Source organism: Thyridium curvatum (genome assembly GCF_004353045.1).
Source record: "Thyridium curvatum strain D216 chromosome Unknown NODE_3_length_876553_cov_77.224826, whole genome shotgun sequence".
Taxonomy (NCBI): domain Eukaryota; kingdom Fungi; phylum Ascomycota; class Sordariomycetes; order Thyridiales; family Thyridiaceae; genus Thyridium; species Thyridium curvatum.
The window spans coordinates 159,752-185,467 of NW_022156758.1; the positions used below are offsets into that span (position 1 = coordinate 159,752).

General features: G+C 56.4%; 10 protein-coding genes across 10 annotated transcripts; 6 read left to right on the plus strand and 4 right to left on the minus strand.

The window, feature by feature from the left end:
* Positions 1 to 698: 698 nt before the first annotated feature.
* Positions 699 to 2,267, plus strand: E0L32_000738 (uncharacterized protein; the record flags this gene model as incomplete). The annotated part of the gene is made up of 1 exon (XM_031142122.1): positions 699 to 2,267. The coding sequence occupies one exon, from the start codon at positions 699 to 701 to the stop codon at positions 2,265 to 2,267; it is 1,569 nt and encodes a 522-aa protein (XP_030994272.1).
* Positions 2,268 to 2,838: 571 nt separating this feature from the next.
* E0L32_000739 (uncharacterized protein) lies at positions 2,839 to 3,806 on the minus strand (the record flags this gene model as incomplete). Its single annotated transcript, XM_031142133.1, has 3 exons — positions 2,839 to 3,225; positions 3,281 to 3,479; positions 3,775 to 3,806. 3 exons carry the CDS (start codon positions 3,804 to 3,806, stop codon positions 2,839 to 2,841), a joined length of 618 nt encoding a protein of 205 aa, XP_030994273.1.
* Positions 3,807 to 4,308: 502 nt separating this feature from the next.
* On the plus strand, positions 4,309 to 9,272 carry E0L32_000740 (uncharacterized protein; the record flags this gene model as incomplete). The annotated part of the gene is made up of 8 exons (XM_031142144.1): positions 4,309 to 4,464; positions 4,646 to 5,104; positions 5,156 to 5,869; positions 5,929 to 7,141; positions 7,476 to 7,479; positions 8,145 to 8,226; positions 8,345 to 8,827; positions 8,922 to 9,272. 8 exons carry the CDS (start codon positions 4,309 to 4,311, stop codon positions 9,270 to 9,272), a joined length of 3,462 nt encoding a protein of 1,153 aa, XP_030994274.1.
* Positions 9,273 to 9,708: 436 nt separating this feature from the next.
* E0L32_000741 (uncharacterized protein) lies at positions 9,709 to 10,860 on the minus strand (the record flags this gene model as incomplete). The annotated part of the gene is made up of 1 exon (XM_031142155.1): positions 9,709 to 10,860. The coding sequence occupies one exon, from the start codon at positions 10,858 to 10,860 to the stop codon at positions 9,709 to 9,711; it is 1,152 nt and encodes a 383-aa protein (XP_030994275.1).
* A 744-nt stretch (positions 10,861 to 11,604) lies between these two features.
* Positions 11,605 to 12,195, minus strand: E0L32_000742 (uncharacterized protein; the record flags this gene model as incomplete). Its single annotated transcript, XM_031142166.1, has 1 exon — positions 11,605 to 12,195. The coding sequence occupies one exon, from the start codon at positions 12,193 to 12,195 to the stop codon at positions 11,605 to 11,607; it is 591 nt and encodes a 196-aa protein (XP_030994276.1).
* A 913-nt stretch (positions 12,196 to 13,108) lies between these two features.
* E0L32_000743 (uncharacterized protein) lies at positions 13,109 to 14,443 on the plus strand (the record flags this gene model as incomplete). The annotated part of the gene is made up of 1 exon (XM_031142177.1): positions 13,109 to 14,443. The coding sequence occupies one exon, from the start codon at positions 13,109 to 13,111 to the stop codon at positions 14,441 to 14,443; it is 1,335 nt and encodes a 444-aa protein (XP_030994277.1).
* Positions 14,444 to 14,979: 536 nt separating this feature from the next.
* Positions 14,980 to 17,865, plus strand: E0L32_000744 (uncharacterized protein; the record flags this gene model as incomplete). Its single annotated transcript, XM_031142188.1, has 5 exons — positions 14,980 to 15,188; positions 15,300 to 15,729; positions 15,776 to 16,007; positions 16,071 to 17,686; positions 17,782 to 17,865. 5 exons carry the CDS (start codon positions 14,980 to 14,982, stop codon positions 17,863 to 17,865), a joined length of 2,571 nt encoding a protein of 856 aa, XP_030994278.1.
* Positions 17,866 to 18,261: 396 nt separating this feature from the next.
* E0L32_000745 (uncharacterized protein) lies at positions 18,262 to 20,022 on the minus strand (the record flags this gene model as incomplete). Its single annotated transcript, XM_031142199.1, has 1 exon — positions 18,262 to 20,022. One exon carries the CDS (start codon positions 20,020 to 20,022, stop codon positions 18,262 to 18,264), a length of 1,761 nt encoding a protein of 586 aa, XP_030994279.1.
* A 1,977-nt stretch (positions 20,023 to 21,999) lies between these two features.
* On the plus strand, positions 22,000 to 23,891 carry E0L32_000746 (uncharacterized protein; the record flags this gene model as incomplete). The annotated part of the gene is made up of 3 exons (XM_031142210.1): positions 22,000 to 22,263; positions 22,339 to 23,482; positions 23,557 to 23,891. 3 exons carry the CDS (start codon positions 22,000 to 22,002, stop codon positions 23,889 to 23,891), a joined length of 1,743 nt encoding a protein of 580 aa, XP_030994280.1.
* Positions 23,892 to 24,720: 829 nt separating this feature from the next.
* E0L32_000747 (uncharacterized protein) lies at positions 24,721 to 25,669 on the plus strand (the record flags this gene model as incomplete). The annotated part of the gene is made up of 2 exons (XM_031142221.1): positions 24,721 to 25,004; positions 25,078 to 25,669. 2 exons carry the CDS (start codon positions 24,721 to 24,723, stop codon positions 25,667 to 25,669), a joined length of 876 nt encoding a protein of 291 aa, XP_030994281.1.
* Positions 25,670 to 25,716: the final 47 nt, after the last annotated feature.

Consider the following 25,716-nt stretch of genomic DNA (forward strand, 5'->3'; position numbering starts at 1 on the left):
AGAGTATTAGAGAATACAGAGAGAATCAAACAATGGGTCAGATGTTGGAACCCGGCAGCACTTGCGCCCGGATTGACTTCGTTGCAGGCAGGCACCCGTTGATGGCAACTGTATGGTCTGGCAACGGCGGTGGTGATGTTGTTTGGCGAGTTTGGTTACCGCACGAACCCCAGCAACGACTTGTTTTTGTTTTCTTGATTGCCTGTTTCGGACGCGTGCCCCTCCACCACGGGCGGCCAGTGGGCCAATTCCAGCGCTCGATGTGGCGGACGGACCCAGTAAAAATGGCGATACCAGGCGCGTCGCTCGTTTTTAGCACCACCACATGGGTGGCATGTACGGTGTACCTAGTTATATTGCTATGGAGGTAGTTATCCCTGTACTTGTATGAGCGGGCACAACCACACACGAGTGAGCAATTGGAAGTACGTCCAGTCGTAGACCGACCATACACCGGCATACCTACACCACCCCTCCTCACCTCCGCGCCCACCACTAGCAGTTGAGGCCAGACGCACCTCCACGAGCAACATAGAATCACTGCGAGAAACCTGTCTTACTTTAGCTGTTTCTCCTCTACCTACCCTCCCTCCCCTTCCCTACCTAGCACTCTTTGCAGGGCAGACAGCATCCACAGCTGCAGACGTCTGGTCTCTCGCCCTGCAATTGCTGGCTGCACTGCCTTTGTTACAGTTACAATGGCAGCTGCCGTCACACGCCGGCGTCGTGCCGAGTCCTTCGACATCCACGAAGATGTACCCTCAACCGAGGAGACCGAGATGCAGACAGACGCCGTCCGGCAAAGTGAAGCTTATACGGACGAGCAGCAGCCCGAGGACGACGAGCAGCAGCAGCAACAACAACACCAGCGGCAGCAGCATGAGGAACAGGAGCCCGAGGAAGACGATGACGCCTCGGAGAGCTCCGACGACGACTCGATAGACCAGAACGTCCAGTATGACATGGAGAAGCTACAGGATACGTTCCCGGGCTTCCTGCACAAGTACAGGCTCATCAAGCGAATCGGCGAAGGTAGATCACAACTGATTGTACTGAGCCATTCGAACACCCCTGCTGACATATCTGACCAAGGCACATTCTCGACTGTCTACAAGGCCCAAGATCTCCAGTACGAGCGGTTTGACAACAGCTGGGACCTCGAAAAGGACAACGACAAATGGACGCCCCCGCCCATCAAGCGCTTCACCGAGCCCACCCGCTCGCCGTCCCTCGACTCCCGTCACAGTGGCGGGCGCCAGACCTCCCAGCAGCCGCAGCAGCGCCGCAAGCCCAAGTACGTCGCCATAAAGAAGATCTACGTCACGTCGTCGCCGCACCGCATCCTCAACGAGCTCGAGCTGCTGCACGACCTGCGCAACTGCGACTCGGTCTGCCCCCTCATCACCGCCTTCCGCCACACGGACCAGGTCGTGGCCATCCTGCCCTACTTCCGCCACCGCGACTTCCGGGACTACTTCCGCAAGATGACGGTGCCCGACATGGCCATCTACCTGCGCAGCCTCTTCACCGCCCTCTCGGCCGTCCACGCCCAGGGCATCCTGCACCGCGACATCAAGCCCACCAACTTCCTCTACGACCCAGACGCCAAGCGCGGCGTGCTCGTCGACTTCGGCCTCGCCGAGCGCGAGGGGTCCGAGTCCAAGCCCTGCCTGTGCCACGAGGACGCGCAGACCCGCAAGGCCAAGCTCCGCGCCGCCTACGTGCCCTCGGCGCCGCACAACGGCTACCCCAAGAACGACACGCGGCCCTCGCGCCGCGCCAACCGCGCCGGCACGCGCGGCTTCCGCGCCCCCGAGGTGCTCTTCAAGTGCACCGAGCAGACGACCAAGATCGACATCTGGTCTGTCGGCGTCATCCTGCTGACCATCCTCTCGCGCCGCTTCCCCTTCTTCAACTCGGCCGACGACGTCGAGGCCATGATCGAGATCGCCACCATCTTCGGCTCCCGCCGCATGCGCGCCGCCGGCCACCTCCACGGCTGCATGTTCGACACCACCATCCCCACCATCGGCTCCCAGGGCTTCACCCTCGAGCGCATCATCCTCTGGAGCACCTGCCGCATCGACTCGGGCCAGCCCCTCAACGACGAGGAGAAGCTCGCCGTGCACTTCCTCGAGCGCTGCCTCGAGCTGGACCCCTCGCGCCGCATCAGCGCCGAGGAGGCCCTCGAGCATGAGTTCCTCAGGGACAAGTCTCTGTCGGCTGAGCTGGAGGATGATGACGAGATGGACATGGTGGCCGTGTAGAAGAGGTGAAGAGAAGGGAAGGAAAGGAAACGGAATACGACGATGGGATGATATTCCGTGTATGATCAGCATGTACTATTCATTGGTGGCTTGTTTTCCTTGGCGTTTGCGCTTTGTCATTCCTGCTGGCAAAGACGAGGTTCATGGCATTTGGCGTTGGTGATGTGCTCGCATGTATTACATGTAGAACCCAATTGGTTCGGAAACATACCTAGATTCATAGTCAATAAATACGCGTCAGTAGACACATGCAACAGACACTTAAGGAGATCAATGCACATGTGAATCAATCCAGAGCAAGCAGACAGAGGAAACAATTTGGAGAAAGTGTCTCTTTCCATTCATTGAACTCCCAAAAGAAGCCATTTGTCATGCGATGCGAAAAGCCGTCCCTGGACCCCGTCCTGTACAACCAGCACGAAAAATCGGTGCCCTTTGAAATGTCCGGATGCCCCCTACTGAATTACTCTGATTCGTAAGAGATCATCCTTCGGCCCTGTGATCATTGCCTGCCAGATTTTTCCACTCCTTTGCAAAATGAATTCCCCAACAACGCTGCGCCGCGCTCCATCTATGCAACCAGCTCGACAGCACCACCGGCCTCGGTGATCTTCTTCTCAGCCAGCTTGCTGACCCATCTCGCGCGGACGACGATGGGGATCTCGGGGAGGCGGCCCTTGCCAAGAACCTTGGAGTAGCCGAGGGGGAGGAGGTCGAGGACGGGGGCGGTGTCGGTCTTCTTGCCGGCGACGTAAGCATCGCGGGTCTCGATGGGGACGAGAGACCAGAGCTGCAGAAGCGCTTCAGTCAGTACAACGTTCTGATTGACCATTATTCTCTTTATTCCCTTCCATCTGCCAACAACACAGCCGTGCGTCTTCCGCTCCTCTCCCAGCAATTGGTCCCTCCTCTTCGCATCCAGCACTTCTCCAAGATCGTGAAGTTCCCAGACGCCCCGCTTGGCTCGTTGTTGACAGGTGGAAAAATTCTCTCCCCCTCGATTTCGAACGTACCTTGTCCAGGTTGATGACAGGCTTCCAGAAGTGGTTTTGTTGCTTGTGGAAGTACCTCATACCAACCTTACCGAAGTAACCGGGATGGTACTTGTCCATGTTGGTACGGTGGTGGTGCTGACCACCGGCAAGACCACGACCACCCGGGTGCTTGCGGTGCTTGCCAACGCGACCCTTACCGGCCGAGACGTGGCCGCGGCTGTTGAAAAACAAAGAGTCAGCATGGGATCCAGAAGATTGCGCGAAATGCGAGATCAAGTTCCTTCTGTCAGTCGAGTCGAGTCCTCCATTTTTCTATTGCGAGAAGGACGAGAACAAGGCAATTCGGCATCGTGAGCAATGCTCCCTGCCCGCCTGCTCATCCTCTCCCTCCTCCGCCCACCATCGTCTGCGACAATCAATCTCCCCTCTACCGGAAGGACCCGACCGCGACCGACGACAAATGACAGATGTTTGGTTCGAATAAGAGGAACGGGATATCGGTAGTAACGTACTGCTTGCGCGTCTTGGAGAATCTGGTAGGCATCTTGACGTTGGCTGTGGATGCTGTTGTCGATGGTTGAAGGTCGTCGGGAACAGGCGTTACTAACGTATGGTGAACTTTTTTCTCACTAGGATGTTGATAATTTTGAGGGTTGACCAGCCCTAACGATGTGCGGCAGCTGATTGTGCGGACAGGTGGGGCATCTACCAGCTGGCGGGACCGAAGCGACTGGATCTGGTCCTGCAAAAAGAATTGAACAAAAACAAAGCCAGTCAGGTGACTTGTTTTCTGGATAAACTCCACTCTTTTGCGCTTGCCTGACTGGAGGACCGCGGACCCAGCCAAATCAACGTCAGCCGTGGTGTGATTGGCCAGAGCTTAGCTTCACCTTGCCTGGCATCACTGCCGAGTCGCTCATCTCACGAAGCAAACCCGATATCTAAGGTCTGCTCGGAGGACCATGTTCAGCACCAAGCAACTTGTGAACGAAAAAGGACAGGCATGAGAGATCACTTTCACCAGCATTCGAATTCCAAATCCCACCATGACGGATGGAGGTGACACACCGCTCTCTGATGGGGTCGATTTCCACCATCCATACACTCCTTATGATGTTCAGCTTGACTTTATGAAGACTGCGTATGATGTCTTGCAACGCGGCGACGGTCAGATAGGCATTCTGGAAAGTCCCACAGGCACGGTAGGTCGCCATAATGTTCTGGTATTCGCCCGCCAATTCAATTTTTGGGTGTCATGTTTGTACAGTTACCATTACAATTTCGTTTCTTTTTATTTCTTCCGTTCTAAAACATGGCGGCTGGAAACAAGAATTGCACATTTTCACTTTATGTATTCATGGCAATAATCTTACACAGTATTAGGGAAAGTCACTATCTCTCATTTGCTCGGCCTTGACGTGGTTGAGAAACTTCAAGAAAAGTCAGCTGGAGGTGTCTCTCGGATCCGCCGCAGAGGAGCTCAAGGACGAGCCGGATTGGATCGTACAGCAGCTCTTACAACGAAAGCGAGATGACCTCGTTAAGGAATGGGAGGAGCGAGAAGAGCGCCTGCGCCGCATCCGCGAGAAGGAGAAGCAGATGGAGGCTCGGGTTGCCAAGAAGAGGCGGTTGGAAGAGTCCGGACACCGAGCCGGTCCAAAGACTGTCGACGAAGAGTCCGAATTTCTCGTGGACGACTGGAATGATGACGATACGATCGACGACAAAGATCCCTTGTCGCAACTGAGTCGCGAAACGAGAGCACTGCTGAAGGAGATGGGAATGGGCGTGCCCGGTAGGCGTGATGAGGCCGAGGACGAACAGCTCGAAGACGAGATCAAGGTCAGCACTCCTCATGAAAGTCCCTGCGTCTGAATGCTGAACCAGTTGCAGATATTCTACACATCGAGAACACATTCACAGCTCACCCAATTTGTCTCAGAGTTACGCCGCCCCTCATTCCCATCGTCAGTTCCAGCCGCACAGTCGACGACGAAGACGTCGCATGAAGACCAGTCCGAAGGCGTGAAACACATTCCGCTTTCGTCAAGGCAAAGGCTATGCATCAACCCCGGTGTCGCACGCCTCGGCTCGGTGGCTGCAATCAACGATCGATGCGCGGAGCTCCAGAAGCCCAAGTCCGCGAACAAATGTGCATTCTTGCCCGGCGCTGAGAAGATAAGCCAGACTCATCAGTTTCGGGATACTGCCCTTGCGACACTCCCTGATATCGAAGACTTGCATCAGCTCGGCAAGACTCTGCACGTATGTCCCTATTACGCGTCGCGCACGGCCATCCCTGGTGCGGAAGTGATCACCCTTCCTTATCCGCTTCTGCTACAACAAAGTGCCAGAGATGCGCTGGGTATCAAACTCGAGGGCAACGTCGTTGTCATCGACGAGGCACACAACATCATGGATGCCGTTGCCAATGTGTATGCTGCAGAGGTCCGCTTGAGTGAGCTGCGCAGAGCACGGCAGATGCTCGGTGGCTACGTCAAGAGGTTTGGCAAGAAGCTCAAAGGCGAGAACAGAGTCATGATTGGACAGATTGCGAAAGTCGTGGATGGCCTGAGTGAGTGGCTGAATAATGCTACGCAATCAAAGGTTTGCTTAAATGTTTAGTCTCACCAGAAGATCCTCTGTTTTGCTGACTCTCACCACAGACCTCCCAAGGCATCGCCGACCCAAACGAATTACTCAAGCATAAGGGCGCTGACCAGATAAACCTGTATCGCCTCGTCAGATATGTACAAGAATCGAAACTTGCGTTCAAAGTAGAGAGCTACGCATCCTACGCTGAGGAGCAAGAGAAGACCGATCAGTCGAAGCCCGTATCCTCAACACCGGTGCTCCACACGCTCGTGTCATTTCTCATCGCGCTCACCAACCTGAGCACCGAAGGTCGTATATTCTACGAGAAGCTGGCGCCTCCATCAACAGACATCAAGCTCTCGTACCTGCTTTTATCCCCGACTCATGCATTCTCTTCAATCGCGTCAAGCGCTAGGGCCGTCATCCTTGCTGGCGGGACTATGTCTCCCTTCGAGGACTACAAGGCACACCTATTCCCTACCCTGGCACCCACCAAGATTACCACACTCAGTTGCGGACACGTAATACCACCCTCGAACCTCTGTGTCTGGACGCTCGCATCACCGAAACCTGGCCGTGCTGCTGGCCCCGAAAGTTTTGAGTTTAGCTTCCAGAAGCGGAGCGACATAGGCATGGTACGACAACTGGGGCTAGCGCTGTTGAACATATGCGGCATCGTACCCGACGGGGTCGTCATGTTCTTTCCTAGTTACGGATACCTGGATGAGGTTGTTTCAATATGGCAGGGCAAGGATACCCGGGACGACTCAAAGTCTGTGTGGGATCGCCTGCAGGAGAAGAAAGCGATGTTCCGAGAGAGTAAAGGTGGATCCAGCGACGAGGTGCTCAACGAGTACAGCCAAGCCATCCTGGGAGAGGCTGGCTCGGGGCCGAGCGGACCGAAAAGGAACGGGGCGCTCCTGTTGAGCGTGGTGGGCGGGAAGATGAGCGAGGGCATCAACTTCTCTGACCGCCTCGGCCGCTGTGTGGTCATTGTGGGACTGCCCTACCCAAACATCAACTCTGCCGAGTGGAAAGCGCGCATCGAGTACATCGAGTCCTCGACACTCGCACGTCTCACCACTCTAGTAGATGCGGGCGAGCAGGATGCTTCTGAGGATGCCGCACCAAAGATGTCGAGAGAGCAGGCTCTTGCAGCATCGAAGCAAGCTGCAAGAGACTTTTACGAGAACGCATGCATGAGAGCCGTGAACCAGAGCATTGGCAGGGCGATCCGGCACAGGAATGATTACGCGTCCATCGTCCTGGTTGACAGGCGCTTTGGTACGGAGAGAATCAAGGGGAAGCTGCCGGGGTGGATCCGAGGAGGGATGGTGGCTGGGAGTGAAGAGAAGGGGCTGCCCGGTCTCATGGGTGCATTGAGCGGGTTCTTCAGGGGAAAGAAAGGAATATGAATTGAGGGGAGGATAACTATGATACTCGAGGCTGGACAGATAAGGAGATTCGGTGTTGGGTGCCAATATGCATATCGCTGCCTCGGATATCCGAGCAGTTTCTACTGATAGGGCATATGTAAAGGCATGCTTACCTGGTAAATGAGAAGTACTTGGGGGACTCGTCTCATGTATCTTGCGCTTATGCACTCCCGACCTGACAGGTGGGTGGGTGTAGCTGAGTTTCGATGGTACCACCAGAGCCACGGAGCTGGACAGAACGCGAAGCATATCTGATAAAGTTAACCTGATAGCAGCAAAACCACTCTCAATTGATAATTCCTTGTGCTCATTAGTGGTGAATGTGGGAAATATGAAACCAAAGCATCGTGAAGTTTGCAGCCTTGTGCGGCCAACCCGGCCACTTTCTTTGAAACACAGCTACACCACCAACAGCAAACTCTATCTATTGCGGACGGACTACCGAAAGGATGGCTGGGAGACGGCAGACACGACGATGCAAGTTGATGCGCCTGGCAGAACTGTGCATATAAAACAGAGCTCTCCGGACCGCCACGTCCACAACAAGACCTTGGAAACTTGACCTCAGACTCTTTTCTTTCTCATTGATGAGATTCAACTCTACCCGAAACTGTGCCTGAGTCACCCTCTGGCAAGATGCACCTCAAGAAGCTGCTCGGGCTCTTGGGCTTGGCGGCGACGGCCTATGCTGCCGCAGTCCCTGACACCTCCTCTGACGGTGACCCCGACTCCTGTACTCAGGATGAGTGTCTTTCTGGTGCGGTTGACCCAAGTTCCGGGCCAGATATTGCTATGCTCGAGAACTTTCTCGGCCTGATACACATGATTCCTGACGCTTGAGGTGTAATTAGCTCTTCGGATCCCCTGGCGTCTCGGCCAGGCCAAGCAGGACTGCGGGAAGTGGTGGGTGACTACTGTCACCCCTCCGGCTGTGTAAGTGATCTTCTCGTATCTCTCTCTCTGTCTCTCTCTCTCTCTCTCCCTATTTGTATCATCAAGGGCCAAGTCGATGTTGGACAAAGGCTGACCAACCAAACCCCTATCCGCACAGGACTGTGACCGCCACCACCACCAGTGGCACCACAACCATAACAACGTCGTCGACAACTCTGACGTCGACGACGACCACGACATCGACCTTCTCGATCACCTCGACCGCCACCCAGAGCTTCACGGACGTCGAGACCAGCACCTCGACCTCCTTCACGACGGTGGTCACCGAGGCCGGCAGCTGGCAGAAGCGCGCGGCCGAGGGCGAGGCCGACGCCGAGGCCCTCCCGCCGTACGCGGGCGCCTGCAACCGCGCCAAGTACCGCAGCGCCTGCGCGTGCATCGGCGTGCACCACAAGACGGTCACGGCGGCCACACCCACCGTCACGGCCACGGCGACGGCGACATCAACCAGCACGAGCACCACGGTCACGACGTCGTCGACGACGACGACGTCGACGAGCCTGGAGACGACGACGACGACGTCGACGACGCAGACCACGACGACGACCACGACGTCGGTGACGTCGACGCAGACGGCCACGTGCGCCAGCTTCTACATCTTCGTGACCTTCAACGACGGCTCGACGGGCTACGTGGCGACGACCATGACCGCCGGCAGCCCGCTGACGATCCAGACCTTCAAGGCCGGCGCGCAGTGCTGGTTCCTCGACGCCACCAACATGAACACGCTCACGACGGCCAGGAACAGCGCGCAGTTCATCGGCGCCGTCAACGAGCCCCAGGGCAACACGGACCCGGAGCAGGCGCACCTCGACGTCAACTCGGGCACGCTGCCGACCGACGACGTGGCCATCACGTGCAACCCTTCGCCCGGGTCCAACCTGCTCAACTGCGTGGCCGGCCTCTACACGCAGACCGTCTCCGTGGACAACGTGCTCAACTTCCAGCCGCCGCCGCAGCAACTCGGGGGCGGCAACAATTACCCCATCCCCGTCACTCTTTCTGCCGTGTGCTGCGACCCATGAAACAAAAGCACCAAATGGAAGCAGACGGCGGCGGCGGCGGCGGTGGTGCCGGGAGTTTGGCTTATGTTCCGCGGATTTGTCCTGTGGAATCTATTGGTTTGTGTATGTTGAGGGAGGAGGGAATTGTATTCTTCTCTCTACTTCTCCTTGCGTCATGGGTGTTGTTTTTGACGGTTCATGTGTTTGCATTTGGTGACTTGGAGGGATCTTAATTGGTGTGCATGCACGGGCAGATTGAGACATATACGACGCGAATGAAAAGGAAATATTTGCTCCAGATATTGAGGTATCGCCGGCTGCATCAGAAGCTTACCTGCATCCTCTGGCAAACGCGAAGATGTGTGGGGTTGTGTGGTATCATGAACTCATAACTGCTATTCATACACATCTCACACTCGTGCTCCCCCTCGTGCGAACCCAAGTCTGTCGTGTCATATCAACCAAATGCATAGATCAGGTCGTGGTCGTCCACCCACTCCTGATACCGGCTCCGCTGCCTCCTGATCCAGTACCCAAGCTCGCCATCGCCCCCTTTCCCATCGCCACTAGGCACCACGGACCTCCAGAACCGCTCGTCCCGGGGCCGCGGCCCCGTCTCGACCCTCGTAGCCGCGGCCTTCTCCTTGCGCGTCCACGCGTCGTACAGGTCGTTGAGCAGCACGACCTCGCAGTCCCGCAGCTGCGGTCCGTACTGCCGCACGAGCCGGTCGAACGGCGGCGCGACGCCCCACAGGAACTCGTCGCAGGGGTCCCGCGGCGGCTGCATGAAGGTGCCCGCGACCATGCCGAGGGGGCTCGTGCGGAAGGCCTCGCGGTCGGGGGCGACGGTGTTGAAGCCGACGCGCAGGCGGCGCAGGGCGGGGAAGGTGGCGCCGATGGAGAGGACGAGGGCCCAGAAGGCGGGCCAGCCGCGGCGCAGGCCGAGGTGCTCGGCGGCGTGGGCGTAGAGGGTGGCGCGGTCGAGCAGGACGGTCAGGCTGGCGACGCAGGCCAGGCCGGCGGGGCTGAGGAGGCGCGGGCCGAAGAGCAGCAGGGCGCCGGACTGGACGTGCCAGGCGTTGGAGCCGTAGAGCACGGCGAGCCCCTCGGCGTAGGCCTGGCGGCAGGCGAGCAGCCAGCCGTGGGCGCCGACGTAGCAGGCGGAGGGGTCGGCGGCGGCGTCGTTGGCCGGGTCGCAGGTCATCTGGTAGCCGCCGGGGCTGCACTCGTCGTGGGCGTAGTCGCGGTCGGGCAGGCGGTGGCAGACGGAGGAGCGCCAGGCCCAGGTGCGGGTGGGCAGGTAGCTGGCGCCGGCGGTGTGGTGCGGGTGGGTGGTGGCGACGCGGTTGAAGGAGAGGTCGACGTGGATCTCGCGGGCGCCGAAGGCGGCGGTGAGGATCTGGGTGCGGACCTCGGCGGGGAGGAGGGAGAAGAATGGCGATGAGGAGGAGGAGGAGGAGGAGGAGGACTGAGGAAGAGGAGGAGGTGGTGGTGGTGGGATGATGGGGAGAGACGTCAGCGCCGTTGCGCCTGCGGGCGGCGGCGGAGGGGTCGCTTGGTCTGGCGATTGGCGGAACCACTGGTGATAGGGGCTGAGATATTGTGACATGGAGGAGAGAAAAGGAGGAGAGAGCGGTGACTGTGCTCTCCCGATGCTGTGGAGGTTGTGGTTCCAATTGCTGTGAAGGAGAGTGCTGCCATGAGAAACACGGACGATGACAGAGGTGGCGCAGATGGAGTGCAGCCTGATTGATGGAGGGACGTTGGTGATGCTGCTGATGTGTGTGAGGGGCGGGCCACTTTAAAAGCTTACTTCTTGACTTCAATCATCCCCATCGCTTCCCAGCACTGGCGAACATGATGATCCAGTCGATGCGATGCGTCTTGTTCGATAGCATCGCGCGCGCAGTCTGGCGATAGGGAGCACGCACTGCCACAAGTAGGTACTCGTGTGTTCGGGAGAGCAATATCCCATCCATATCGTTAGCTACATAACTATTACGGAGTAATATTGCATCGCAACAAGCGGTGAGTGGGCCTGGGCCTCTTTCAATGTTGCATTAAGCTGAAGCACGTCGTGGTCAGCTGGGATGACTGGCATATACGCATGGCTGGGGGATCCCTATCCTTAGCCTAGCTAGGCAATTACTTGTCACTTCTCACAAATCTCTTTTCCTAAAACAAGAGCTGCATGTCTTATTCCTTGTTTATTGTGGTGTGAGGTTGAGAAGCGGTGCGTCAGCAAGCTGCACCGCACCGAGGGCTCAGTCTGTAACTACCGACTCATGGAGATCAAGGATAAAGAAGATGCGTGGCTAAGACAGTACATCTCTCAATCCGCTCGCTTTTCTCTTCATTGTTGTTTCAACGACTCCAGCCACTCCGTAGACGAGAGCACGTCGGCCTGCCTCTCAAACACCTTCTGGGTCAGCACCCGGTGCACCTCCTCGTCCCAGTCCCGGCACAGGTCCTCCAGCACGACGAGCCCGTAGTCGAGATCGCCCGCCTGCCGGACCGTCGACAGGACGGCCCCGCTCGTCGCCACCCCGGCCAGCGCCAGCGTCTCGATGCCGAAGCTGCGCAGCACCACCTCAAAGTCGGACCCGGTGAAGGCCGAGGTCCGCTTCTTGGTGACGACGACGTCCTTGGTGCCCGGCGGCGGCGCCACTATGGGGTGGAACTCGGTCGACGCGTCGCCCTCGGTGAACTGGCCGCTGTCCCCGACCATGGCCACGATGGGCGCCATGAACTTGTTGCGCGCCGACAGGTCCGGGAAGCCCTTGCGGAAGAAGGTGTTGACGTGGATGACCTGCACGCCGGCCTCGCGCGCCTTTTGCGCTGTGGCGGCGACGCGCTCGAGGTAGACGCTCGGGTCGGCGTCGCCCACCATGGGGATGATGCCCTGTTGCAGGTCGAGGAGGACGAGTGCCGTCTTGGCTGCCATGGTGCTTGATTGTGGCTTTTTTTTCCAGTTCAATGGCCGATGCAGTAAACTTGTGTGTGTGTGTGAAAAGCAATTTGACGAGCCTCAAGGCATCAACAATCCTTGGACAGGATCTTATATAGGATCTTATATATATCTACAATTATGCATTTGCACTTTTGAACCTCTTATTGGCGGACTTAAACTGCTTTATGTCCAGGATGTAGCTAAGCTTTTGGGCGTTTTGATGCTTAATCCCGCTCCACCGGCACCGAATCGGCAATCGATCGTCGAGCCACGATACGTGGGCAACTAACACGGATAGTCTCAGTTTCAGACATACTTGTCAAGTTCTAGAAACCAAGATTGTCTCTCGTCATGACGTGCATCATCTTTCGCAAGTGAGTTGTCGTGTGCCACAACTGCGTGAATTGCTTGTGATGGCATACATCACTCTGCACACCCATGCGATTAGCGTCCTAGTGGCCCTTGATTACATGCTGTCAACATTTATAACCTTGATGTATTCGAAAATCTTCATGTAGGGCGCTGTATTGAATCCGGGGTATACACAGACTCGTGCTCTCTCTTCATGGCCATCAATGAAACCCGGGATCCAGCAAAGCCCCAATCCTCTGCGAGATGGAGCGTGATTCCTGCCCATGCACTTGACTAGCAGCCACCATGGCATATCTCAACGCAAGTGCTGGGAGTATGTGGACAGTTCAGTGGCCACAAAAGCTTCACTGTGTCAAGCAGAAGTGGTTGAATCAATTCCATTGGCTAGAGATTGCTTTTGATACCAAGCAGTCAACGACCCTAATCCGACCATCACTTGACCCCGCAGTTGTCAAACCACTCACTCGTCTTACTATTTTGGTCACGCCTCACCGCATCATGGACTGCCCACTCGTCTTTCACGCCTCACCGCATCATGGACTGCCCACTCGTCTTTCACGGCACTGCCATCCACTCCGTCGGCTTGGAGCAGCTCGAGATCTTGGAGAATGCGGCCTTGGTCATCGACACCGACGGCCGGATAAGCGCCTTCCACAAGAACATCGCCCACGACGATGCGGCGCTGCGAGTCCCGGGGGCCCGTCTTCACCGGCTCCGACGCGGCGACTTCCTCGTACCCGGCTTCGTCGACACCCACAACCACGCGCCCCAGTGGTCCATGCGGGGCCTCGGGCAGGGCCTGCACATCCTCGACTGGCTCGACCGGGTGACCTTCCCCCACGAGGCGCGCTTCGCGGACCCAGCCTACGCGAGGCGCGTCTACGAGAGCTGCGTGGATGGCTTTCTCCGGCAGGGCGTGACGACGGCGTCCTACTACGGCTCCAGGCACTCGGAGGCGACGCAGATCCTGGCCGACGTCTGCAAGGCCAAGGGTCAGAGGGCCTTCGTGGGCAAGTGCAACATGGACCGGAACGCCCCCTACTACCTCAGAGACGAGTCTGCCGAGTCGTCCCTGCGCGAGACCGAGGAGTGCGTCCGCCACATCAAGAGCATCGACCCCGAGGGCGTGCTGGTCAGGCCCGTCATCACTCCCAGGTTTGCCATCTGCTGCACGCCAGAGCTGCTGAAAGGGCTCGGCGAGATAGCAGCGCGGGACCCGCAGCTCGCGATCCAGACCCATTTCCACGAGGCGGAGCAGGAGATCAATGCCACGAAGGAGCTGTTTCCCGGCTTCAAGAGCGAAGCGGACCTGTATGAGAGCTACGGCTTGATGAGCACGAGGTCCATATTGGCGCATTGCACCTTTATGAATGACTATGACATGGAGAGGGTGCAGAGTCTAGGCTGCGGCGTTGCGCACTGTCCGATCTCCAATATGACGGTCGGGGGAGGATTCATGACGGCGCCGATCCGGCAGTTCTTGCGCCGGGATATCAAGGTCGGGCTGGGGACGGACAGCGGAGGTGGTTTCTCGTCGAGCATCCTGGACAACATCCGCCTAGCTGTCATCGCATCCAACGCGCAAGAAGTCACATCCAAGGGAGCGGACAAGGCTTTGTCACTGGAGGAGGTCTTCTACCTCGCTACCCTGGGCGGTGCGAGAGTCTGCTGCCTGGAAGACGAGATCGGGAACTTTGAGGTCGGGAAGCAGTTTGATGCTATCTGGGTGACGACAGAGCCCAACGAAGCCATGACTGTTCCCGAGGCGGAAGACTCGACCCGGACGATTTTCGAGAAGTTCATCATGACGGGAGACGACCGGAACATGTCACGTGTATATGTCAAAGGTCGCTTGGTTAAGGGGTGCTAGAGAATGATCATTAGAAGTGATAGAAGCAACAATAGCTGGGAGGCGGACAGAAGTGCGCAGCAGTGTTGTTGCGAACTTTGAGGGACCTATCCAAAGAAGGGAAGGCCAAAAAGGTCAGCGGAAACGATAAATCCGGACTGCCTCGTTATTTCCGGGCTGCCACCATAGTGTGATCACGGCACGAAGTAGAGTAGCAGCCTCTGAGAGGAGCTCATAGGACCTTTGCATCTTTGCAGATCTGCATAGAGATGAAATTTATCTTTCAATATTCTTCACACAGGAGGAGATACTGCGTGTTCAAAAGGTTGGAGAGCGGATTGAAGTGAATGATCTTGGGTGCCAAGGAACACGAGGTCGTATTAGTGAAGTTTGATCACAATCCACACCAGCGGAGCTATGGCAAAACTCCGACCGCGTCTCAAAATCTCACTCGTCTGGTGTGGGAGCGAAGTTCGAAACCCTTTGCACGTTGAGTAGCGCTTTGCACATACCGCTCTTGTGGTGGTGACAGTCGTGTTATTGCCTCCAGTCGGATCATGGAAAACCTCACTGTGCGAGGAGCAGCAACAGCAACAGCCGCCAGTCGCGAGACGAGCATCGCCAATTCCGCAATGCCGACGCCCTCGAGCTCCAACACCACCGGATTTGCCTCATCTCCGGAGCACCACGCACCCGCTCCTACTCCGGCAGAGCAGAAGAAGAGGAGCCGCATCCGGTTCTCCTGCACGACCTGCCGGGACAAGAAGTCTGTCTTTCCTTCTCAATTGGCCCCGTTCCTCCGCTGCACCCTTGACCACATCGATGATACCAGGACATGTCACATCATTCATTGGCTGACACCGTGATGCTTGTCTAGGCTGAAATGCAACCGTGCCTCGCCCTGTGACCAGTGCGAGAAGCGCGGCATCACGGCAACATGCCAGTACATCCCCTACCTGAACCCGCGTGAGGGCAGACATGGCCACGCTGGCGCAGCAGGGCCTCGGCCGGCCAGCGCTGGTGTGCCGCGCCGCGCGCCGCTCACCGCCGATCCGGCTATGCAGACTAGACTACGGCATCTTGAACGCCTGGTGTCTGTTCTGAGGTCGCAGCGAAGGGATGGGGGAGCAATCGACCCCCAGTTGCTTCCTGGCGATGATTCGCATTCTTCAACGCGTCAGAGCCGTGATGACGAAGGATCCGCTGACGGGCGACTGACTCTCCCGGAACTCAGAGAGCCTGGGAGTGCAGCGGCTGGATATGGACAGTATATTGATACCGCCAACTGGGAGGCAATCCTGGATGATGTAAGATGAGCTCTGAATCGTCACTGACGTACAATTGCTCACGCAGTGGCATCTTCAACAGGTCTCCAAACTCACCGAAGATCTCAAGTCCTACGACGACGGTTATGAAGACCAGGACACCGACTATGAGTCCTTTGTACCGGCGCAGAAGGGCCCCGTCCTCCTGCTGGGCCCCTTCCCGCAAGCCTCTGTGCATGATATGCTGGGCTTTATGCCCCCGCGATTGATCACTGACAGAATCATCGCCAAGTTCTTCTCGGCCAATGAGCCTGCTTTCAGTACGTTCCCACGATCAATTTCTCATTTCAGCTCCTGCCTGCCTGCACTGACTCAAAATGTAGTGATGTTTCACGTCCCGTCGTTCTTAAAAAACTACGAGGAATTCTGGGAGAATCCTCAGGATAGCACCCTCACATACCTAGCCCTCCTCTTCATGATGGTCACGCACGCTGCCCTCCTCTGCCTCCGGGGCGAGGAAGAAATGCCAGGGAACCTTGGCAGCCCACAGCAAGTTGCCACCGCCTACCGCGGCCGCGCTGCGCACTGCCTCGCGCTCGATGATTACACCCGGCCCAACATCAAGTACAAGATCGAGGCCATGATGCTGTATTTCGGCGCCGAGTACCTACTCCAGGTCGATGCGCAGCCCGGCGTTTCCATTCTCCTGACTGTCACCATCCGCCTCGCGCGCCACATGAACATGCACCGGGATCCCAAGCACTTTGCTGGGATGACGCCGTTCGAAGGCGAGATGCGGCGTCGGATGTGGACGCTGTTGACCGAGACCGACGAGCTCATATCCTTCATATTCGGCCTCCCGACCAACATCCATCCTAATTCCTTCGATACTGAACCGCCAGGTAACTATCTCGACGAGGACTTTGACGAGAGCACCACTGAGATGCCTCCCTCCCGCCCCGAGACAGAGCGCACGCCGGCCTTGTACGTGATTGTCAAGAACAGGATGATGCGCATGTTTGGCGAGATCCTCACCCTCGTCAACTTTAGCAAAGTGCCCAAGTACGAAGAGGTCATTGACATGGACAAGCGGCTCGAGGCCATGCACGAGGCCATGACTCCGCTGCTGCGCATGCGGCCGTTCAGCCAGTCCGTTACCGATCCTATAGACATCATCATGCAGCGCTACCTCCTGGAGCTGATATACCAGAAGAGCCGGTGCGTCCTGCACCGCAAGTTCTTGGGGCTCGCCCAGACGGACGAGAGATTCGCGTATTCGAGATGGGCATGTGTCGATGCTGCGACGAGGACGCTGAAGCATCAGTATGATATCCACAACGAGATCCAGCCTGGGGGACGCCTGTCGAAAGAAAAGTGGTTCATTTCCAATATCAGCATCCACGACTTCCTGCTGGCGGATATGATTCTCTGTCTCGAGTTGTCGCACGCGGTGAGGGCGGAAAAGGACCACGGAAAGGGGGCTAGCGTAGCACGACAACCTCCCGAGCAAGGCAAGCACGCCGTCATGCCAAAGGAGCGACTGCTCGAGATTCTGGGCACTTCTCGATCTATCTGGCAGGCGTCGAGAAGCCACTCCGCAGAGGCGAACCGAGCCTTCAAGATCCTGACTCGCATGCTCGCGCTGTCAACGGGGCAGGAGTACGACTCGAGTCCAGACTCCGCGATGGGCAGCATCTCTGGGAATGCCACAAGCTCGTCCATGATATCCCATCTACCGTCTTTCCCTGCGACGGCACTGCCTAGCGTGTCGCCTCCCTCGGTCCCGCCGCTGAACTCGATGGGCCAGAGTGCCACCATGAATCCCGGTCTGGTTCCCATTCAGGCTGTCGACTCGTCGTCCTGGGCGAGTACGAATACTTCGGCTAGCCATCCCTGGCTGCCTGGCTGGGGTGACGGACCCCCCTCGCTCTGGTCGATGGCGGGTGGGGAGCTTAGCGACCTGGACTCGATGATGGATCCTGTGATTACATCTGACTGGGTAGGTCAACGTATTTCTAGCCGCTTGACTTTTCTGTTTGACTTTTTGGTTCTCACCGGTTGGATGCTTGGCTGACCTGTATTGACTTTACACAGTCCATGTGGGACAACCAGATCATCAACGCGAGTGCCGAGACCATGCAGATACCCTGGAACAACTTCTTCCCCAACGGGCCCTGAGCGCCGCTGTTTCTCGAGCCTAGGATTGCCTGTTTAGGAATAGGGCGTGTAACTGTCTCCGATCCCAGAGGATTCCCATCAGCAATGAAAGGCAAGAGATCTTGGCTAGGAAGACAAAAGTGCAAAGTGTCTCGTAGTGCATGTCGCACAGTCCCTTCCCTCCTTGCCACTTTGTGGGCGATCGTGAACTGGACCAAATCGAGCATGCCCAGGAAGGTTATCAAGAGAAAACTCAGTTCTATCAATTCATGTCCCAATTCTGAGGTGAAAAGGACTGGCTCTAGAGCAAGGGTAACTATCTCACAATACAGCACTCGGGGGGTCACAGAGCGATCCCAATGCGTGAAACCGATCAATGGGTTGGATGACCAGCGAAGTCCTTCTGCTAACACCCAGTCAATCAAGCTGAGTCTTCCTCCTCCTCTTCCTCCTCTCCTCCTCCTCTTCCTCCTCCTCCTCTTCCTCCTCCTCCTCTTCCTCCTCCTCCTCCCCCTCTTCCTCCTCCTCCTCTTCCACCTCCTCCTCTTCCTCCTGGTAACCGACCAGTTGCTCGATCCAGGCTCTAAATTCTTGATCGACCCAGCAGCCCAACTCCCGTAGAGCGGCAAGAATACGGTAAGCTCCTCTTAGCGACTTCGTACTGCCCAAACACAAGTCGCCGACGATGTCGATCTTGCCATTAATGTGACATGCAAAGTAGCAAGTCCAACTGTCAGACACGACAAAGATAATCGGCAGTATGCATGGTTGCATGGGGGAGGATGACCTCAGCATCTCGAAGCGCTTGAACCATGCCCTTGCCCACAGACCTAGCTGAGTGCGCCCCACCGAGAAGGTGCCCGAGTCGGCCTTGGTCTCGATCAGGACGCCAGTCGGTGCGTCCCAAAGACCTTCGTTTGTTGTTGGGTTGATAGTCGTTGGATTCCAGGGCGGGCTGCACTGGGAGTGAAGGAAGCTGGTCATTTGGCAGTACAGGGGGGAGCGCAGGGGAAGCCGAAGAATCATGGCGTAGTCGATCATCCTACTACCCATGGTGGAAGTTGAGGACTCGCTAGTCCCTGCTGACAACAACGACGTCGGCAACCTAGTGGCGGAGGTAAGGAAGGCTTGGTCGATGGGTACACGGGTGAAGTTGACTGCCCGAACATGATCTAGGTACTTGACAGCGAGACGCAGCAAGGGTGAATGGACCTCGTCGTTCCACGCTGGCTCGCTTGGCATACCCAGAACGCAATTATGCGTACTCTCGACGATCTCTCGAAGGACCTCTAGCTCGTAGAGGAGCTGGAAAGGGGCCTTGGTATCGCTGTTGTCATCGTCGTCGTCCTCATCGCCGTTGCAACCACCAGCCACATCAGCCTTATCAACTGTGAAGTCTGAATCGATGCAACGGAATCTCTCGACAGGATCTAGCTCTCCCTTCACCTCAGTCGGGATACAGGGTGTTATGCCACCGGCGATGTTTCCAAGCCTGCGCACTATCTCGATATGATCTGGACACAGCTCCATGATATCCTGGACACAGCGAATGACATCCCCCGTAAACCACCGGACAGGCGTCTCGGAGAGAGCATTGAGGGGTTGCGTATTTTTGACAGGACTTGCAGATCGTTTACGCGAAGTGGTGCTCTTCCGCTGCGGTGACGAGGGATAGTCCAAGCCTTGTGCGTTGTTAATACCAACTGCAGGTGGAAGTTGGTACATGGCGTTGGTGAATGTTGAACTGCGGAGGCGGACGCCGGATCCTGACGCCCTTGGTGTGGCATCGAGGTCGTCGCTAGGTTGATCCAGCTCGCTGTTCTCTTGTCCAGTGCTGTCGCCATCACCATCGCCACCGCCACGCTCATCCTCACCACCATCATCTCCCCAACGTATGGCTGTGTTCTTGGTTGGGCTGCCAACGCGTTTCCGTTTTTTGGCCGGCATGCCGATGATGTTGAGCTGCGGTGCTTGCGTGGATATGGATTGCAAGGCTTCTCGATGTCGCTGTCCCTGTCGTCTTCGTGCGAGGAGGGGGAAGTCGGCGCACAGTGAATGCTCTGCGGCAGCCGTGGCAGCAGAAGTAGCAGCTTCTTCTTCATCTCGCGTGCTGGAGGCGGTTTTGGGGGATAGTTGAGGGATCTCGGAGAGCCAAGCGGCAATGACGTGTGGATGCATCTGTGACTGTGAGAGCTGTCAAACGGACTGGAAAACAAGCTGGAAAGCAGGCAAGCAGGCAAGAAGGCAAGCAAGCTGGTGGACTGTGGTGATGGCGGTGGTTGTGAAGGCGGTGATTGTGATGGAGGTGGTCGAGATGGTAGTGTCTTTTCTTCTTCCAGCGGTTCCATTGCGGTTGTTTGATATCGCACTGGTGTTTTGTTTGCGCGTCGCGTCACGTCACTCTTGTGACTCCTGCCCCGAAAAACAGCCGGCATAGTGAATACAGCGGACTTACTCTGCTCCCTAACGTGCCAGAAGCACAGAGATTTCAAGTGGCTGTTCAGCTTTGTTGCACCAGCGAGCGCGTGCCACCCGCCGATGACCATCACCTCGCCTCAGTGTCAAAGCCGCCCCCCGCGCGAGCTCAAGTTGTGTGTCACTGCCTAGCTTGCAAGAAGGTAGTCTAGCTGGCTGATTCACTCGCCCGGTGTGGTTGCACTGCGTGTCGGCTGCCACATCTCGGGCATGGCGTGCCCGAGTACTGGTGTACCTACATGGAGACATGTCTTTGTCTCCCCTTGATTCTCGTTGACACTTATCACCCTTACATGCCCTATGGGGCGTACCAGGGACCATGTAAGTCACTGAAAGGCCGTCTGAAGTTCTTTGCCGGAGCTGGAAGACTGTGTCAAATTGACCCGATCACGAGTAATCGCCGCCAATCTATCCAGCTTACTTCCTCAGGAAAAGCACCCAAGTTATCTCCATTTCTGATGTCTCCAGTACCCATCTACTTTTCATACCACACACAGCATTTTTCTTCTTCTATAATGAAGACTTTACTCAGCTGTTTGATCTTTAAAGCTGATAATTATATCAGATAGGAAGCGCTTACGCCCTCACGAACTCGTGCACACGGACATCCAGACTCGCTGACTCACGGACCACCAGGTAGAGGAATCCTGCCGAAACATGCCGGGATCAATGCATCTCACCGGCCCTTGTTCAATTTATTTGACCTCCTTGGATCCATGGCTGCCTGTCTCTATTACACGACTGAATGAAAGTGCTAAGCTCTCAAGACATTGTAGAGGCAGACAGCATATTCCCCCCCCGCTTAGAATCGGACATCAAAATTATCACCCGATTCAGAATTCAGGGCTGGAACGACGAAGCTGATTTCCTTTCAGCTTTGGTGCGGCGCCCTTGTGTCACTCGCCTCGTGCCTTAGTGAGCCATGGCGATGTCACAATAGAATACAAGGGATAACTGATCGCCATGTCGTTCTCTTTGCCGCCCCCACGCAATCTCGTCTGGGTACTCTTGGCTTATCTGCTTACCTTTGTGACAACAAATTGAGTATGCTATATGGTTCCTTGTTACTTTCTTTCTCGAGAGTGCGTGAATCGAGAGGTAGACAAGAAAGAACAATGACACTGAACAAACATGGCGCTTGAATTCATCTACATTGAATGATTTCAACCCAGGTAGATGTGCTACTACGGGGTGTGAAGTCCGTGTCGTCCTGGACCAACCGGCAAGCTTGCCACGTAACCCTGCCGAGAATCTGATTTGTTCAGAGCAGGGAAGAAAGAGGATCCCAAAGGATGGATTTACCGCAATCTCAGAATGCTATGCCCCTCACTTCCAGCCTTGGCGTTGGGCTGTGACTGGCTGAGCTCGGGGGAAAAGAAATGCTACCGTTCTCCCCGCAAATCCCCGTCTCTGGCAGCTTGTCACCGCTCCGCACTTCTGGAGTCCGCATGTTGGGGCAACTGGGGATGCCTTCAGCTCAGGCCCGCTCCCCCCAGACTTGACTATCTTAGAGCGTGGGGAAAGGAGGGGAAAGGGTTCTTGTCTGTTCATTCATCAGCCAAACATTTCAAATCATCTGGGGATCTGGGGTAGCACTATAATATCCACAAGTCCGCTGGACGTGAGGTCGACATATCCTCATATCCTCATATCCTCATATCCTCATATCCTCATATCCTCATGTCCTCATGTCCTCATGTCCTCATCTCTTCAGCTGCGCCGCCTATCAATAGATTTCTCTGTTCTCCCCTTCTCCAGACCACCCTTACCCACCCTTTCCACCAGCCTCTAGAGTTCCAGAGACACGGATCACCAGCCATGGCTGGCAGCAAAGCCCGCGCCACTCCGGTGCGCGACAACATGAAGTGCATCCTCATCTGCCTAGCTATGTCGATGGCCAACTGTCAGTACGGTTACGACACAGCTACCATCGGTGGTTTCCAGGTACATGCGTGCCCTTCCGAACCCTGCAGAGTCCAATGAACCTATTAATCGTATGCTGACATGTCAGCACAACAGGCCATGGTTGGCTTCCTTCAGGTATTCGGCTACAAAGACCCCAAGGGACCGACGGGGTACAACATCGCGACGACGGTGCAGCAGCTCATCACGTCCTTCCTCAATGTCGGCACCATCATCGGCGTGCTTCTGACCGCCACCTGGGGCAAATACTACGGACGCAAGCCCGCCATCTGGGTCGCCTCCCTCATATCTTTCGTCGCTGCTGGCCTCCAGATCGGCTCCGAGCACGTGGCCGCCCTCTACGTCGGCCGTATCCTGATTGGAGTCTCCAACGGCTTCTTCATCACATTCGCCAACGTCTACACCGCCGAGGTCAGCCCCGCCCATCTGCGCGGCTCCATCGTCTCCTTCTTTGGCATCTGGGTCAGCATCGGCAGCATCCTCGGCGCCATCGCCAACAACTTCGCCAAGAACATCAAGAACAAGCACGCATACCAGATCCCGCTGGCCAGCCTCTACGCCATCCCCTTCTGCCTTTCTGTCCTCGTGTTCTTCCTGCCCGAGTCGCCCCGCTGGCTGCTCGTTCAGAACCGCCCCGAGGAGGCCCGCAAGTCTCTCGAGATTCTGCGCGGTAACTCGTTCCGGAACCACCCCGAGCTGCTCGAGGAGGAGTTCCAGGAGATGAGCCACGGCATCGAGGAGGAGAAGGAGCTGACCTCGGGCTCGTCGTTCATGGACATGTTCCGGGGCCCCGATCTACGCCGCACCATTCTCTGCTTCGCCGTCATCGTGTCCCACACCTCGTCTGGCCTGTGGCTCGTCGTCGGCTACGCCACCTTCTTCTTCCAGATGGCCGGCGTCGACCAGCCCTTCCTCGCCACCATCCTCAAGAGCGTCTGCGGTCTCGTCGGCGTCATCTCGTGCATCTTCCTCGGGCAGAAGTACCTCGGCCGGCGCTCCATGATGCTCATCGGCCATTCCTCGTCCGCTCTGTTCATGCTCGGCATCGCGGTCGCCTTCACCGTTGCACCCTACACCAAGCCCGCGGGTAAGGCGATCATGGCCTTCGCGCTGCTGTACCATGGCTTTTACAACGGTTTCTCTGGTGCGCTCAGCTGGCCCATCGCCACTGAGCTATGCAGCTCGCGGCTGCGTGTCATCACCATCGGCACGGGTACGGGTGTCAACTACGTCTTTGCCTGTAAGTCCAGACACTCTTTCTCTCTTCACAACTGCTCGAAAGCCTCAATGTTCTGATCATCTTTCACACCATAGGGTTGACCTCCTTCACCGCGCCATACTTTATCAACAAGGAGAATCTGAACTGGGGCCCGAAGTACGCCTACATCTGGGCCGGATCCAACCTCATTACCTTCATCTTCTTCCTCTTCTTCCTCCCCGAGATGAAAGGCCGCTCGCTCGAGGAGCTGGACGAGCTCTTCCAGAACCGCGTGTCGGTGCGCGACTTCCCCAAGTATCAGTGCGTCTCATCGGAGCGGGCCAAGGAGGTGGCGCTCAAGGTCACGCACGTCGAGGTCAGCGAGCAAACGCAGCCCCATCAGGTAAAGGAGGTCAAGCCCGACGAGGATGAGGTGCGGAACAAGGTCTAAGATTGCGAATACCTGGCCGGGTTGCGATAGGTGCTGTCAGGTGCCTCTGGATGGTTACTGCTTATCTGTGTCAAGGTGCATTTCTGCACGAGTACCAATATATGCTTTCCATGGTGTTCTGGGAGCCCGGGTGACCCCAGACTTTCTCCTTCGACTTGCATATATCTGGTTTCCACTACTTCAATGGGGGATAGTTCATATTATAGTGTGATCTAGAATCAAGATCCGTAATTCTGTACGTTTGTCAAGGCATCAGCAGCGCAGGACATCTATGCAAAGCTAATCAAATTACGTTGACGTCCCATTGGCTAATAGTGATACGTCCTCCGCCTGAAGAAGTCCGGTGAAATTTGTGGAGTGGCTGTGATCCTAGTTCAAGTTCCTATCGCCCCTCGGAAATAGGTGGAGAGTGATGTGATCGCGCAACTCGCGTGCTGACAACACATTCGCTATGGTCGTGGTTTTGATCCGAACGATATCCACCTCGCGCGATATAAATGTCAGCATTACCTTCAAATTAGATCTTTTAGCCCCTGTCTACCCCCCAGTCCATGATGCATGCCGTGGCTCCTTCTCCGGATGCCTCGGCGAAGTATGAATGAGTCTTAAGCTTAATGGGGGGAGGGGGGAATCTTTTAGCATAACTGCCCGTAATGCGAACAAAGGTCCAAGGTATCACCATAATTGTTAACCCTCACAGCACGAGATGTACTTGAGCGTAACGAAGAGTTTGATAATTCGTACCCCTAGCTAGTGATCGAGTCGTCCTTCTCAAGCCAACTCAAGATTTTGACAAGGTACACCACGAAAACACTTGGTACTTAGTACAATGGTCCAGACGTGGCTCATTACCGGATGCTCCAGTGGCTTCGGTGAAGAGTTTGTCCGTCAGCTCCGTGCGGCGGGAGACAATGTCATTGCTACAGGGCGGAACATCGAGACGAAGCTCGCTCATCTCAAAGACACGGGCTGCCCAATTCTAGAGCTCGATGTCACTTCTCCCGAAGATGTGATAACCGCCAGGATAAATGAGGCCTGGGAGATCTACGGTGGCATCGACGTCATCGTGAACAATGCAGGGTACCTGGCCATCGGTGCCTTCGAAGACACTACGTATGCTTCTTCAACTCCATATACAAAGACGATGTTGGTGCTGTACTGACTCGAAGACGACGCCATGAATCAGGCAAGCGAACATCGAAGCAGCCATGAATACCATGTTCCACGGCCCGCTCAACATCACGCGCGCCGCACTCGGCAAGATGCGGCCGCTCAACAAGGGCACGATCATGTATGTCAGCTCGTACTTCTCGAGGCTCGGCGCCGCCATTGCCACGCCCTACTGCTCGGCCAAGTTTGCGCTCGCGGGCGCTGTCGAGTGCATCGCCGAGGAGCTCGCGTTCATGGCGCCGGGCATCAAGCTCATCAGCCTCGAGCCAGGCTTCTACCACACCGAGGTCCACAGCAAGTTGGTCTGCGCCGAGAACCGCGTCCCCGCCTACGCCGAGTTCAGAGAATTTAGCTTGAAGACAACCCAGGACATCTTTCTCGCCGCGCCGGGTGACGCCAAGAAGGGCGTCGCAAGGATGATTGACATTGGGAAGGGTACGGGGCTTGCTGAGGGTAAGACGGTGCCGACGAGGTTGGTGTTGGGGTCGGATGCGCAGGAGGTTTGTAGAAAGACGAGCCAGGATGCGCTCAAGGTCTTGGACGAGTGGGAGGATGTGGCGAACAGCACGGATCTAGATGGTTACGTGAAGCCTGCTGGAGAAGCCTAGAAGATGTATTTTGGCTACCCTCATTTCAAGATAGCTTGGCCGAAGAT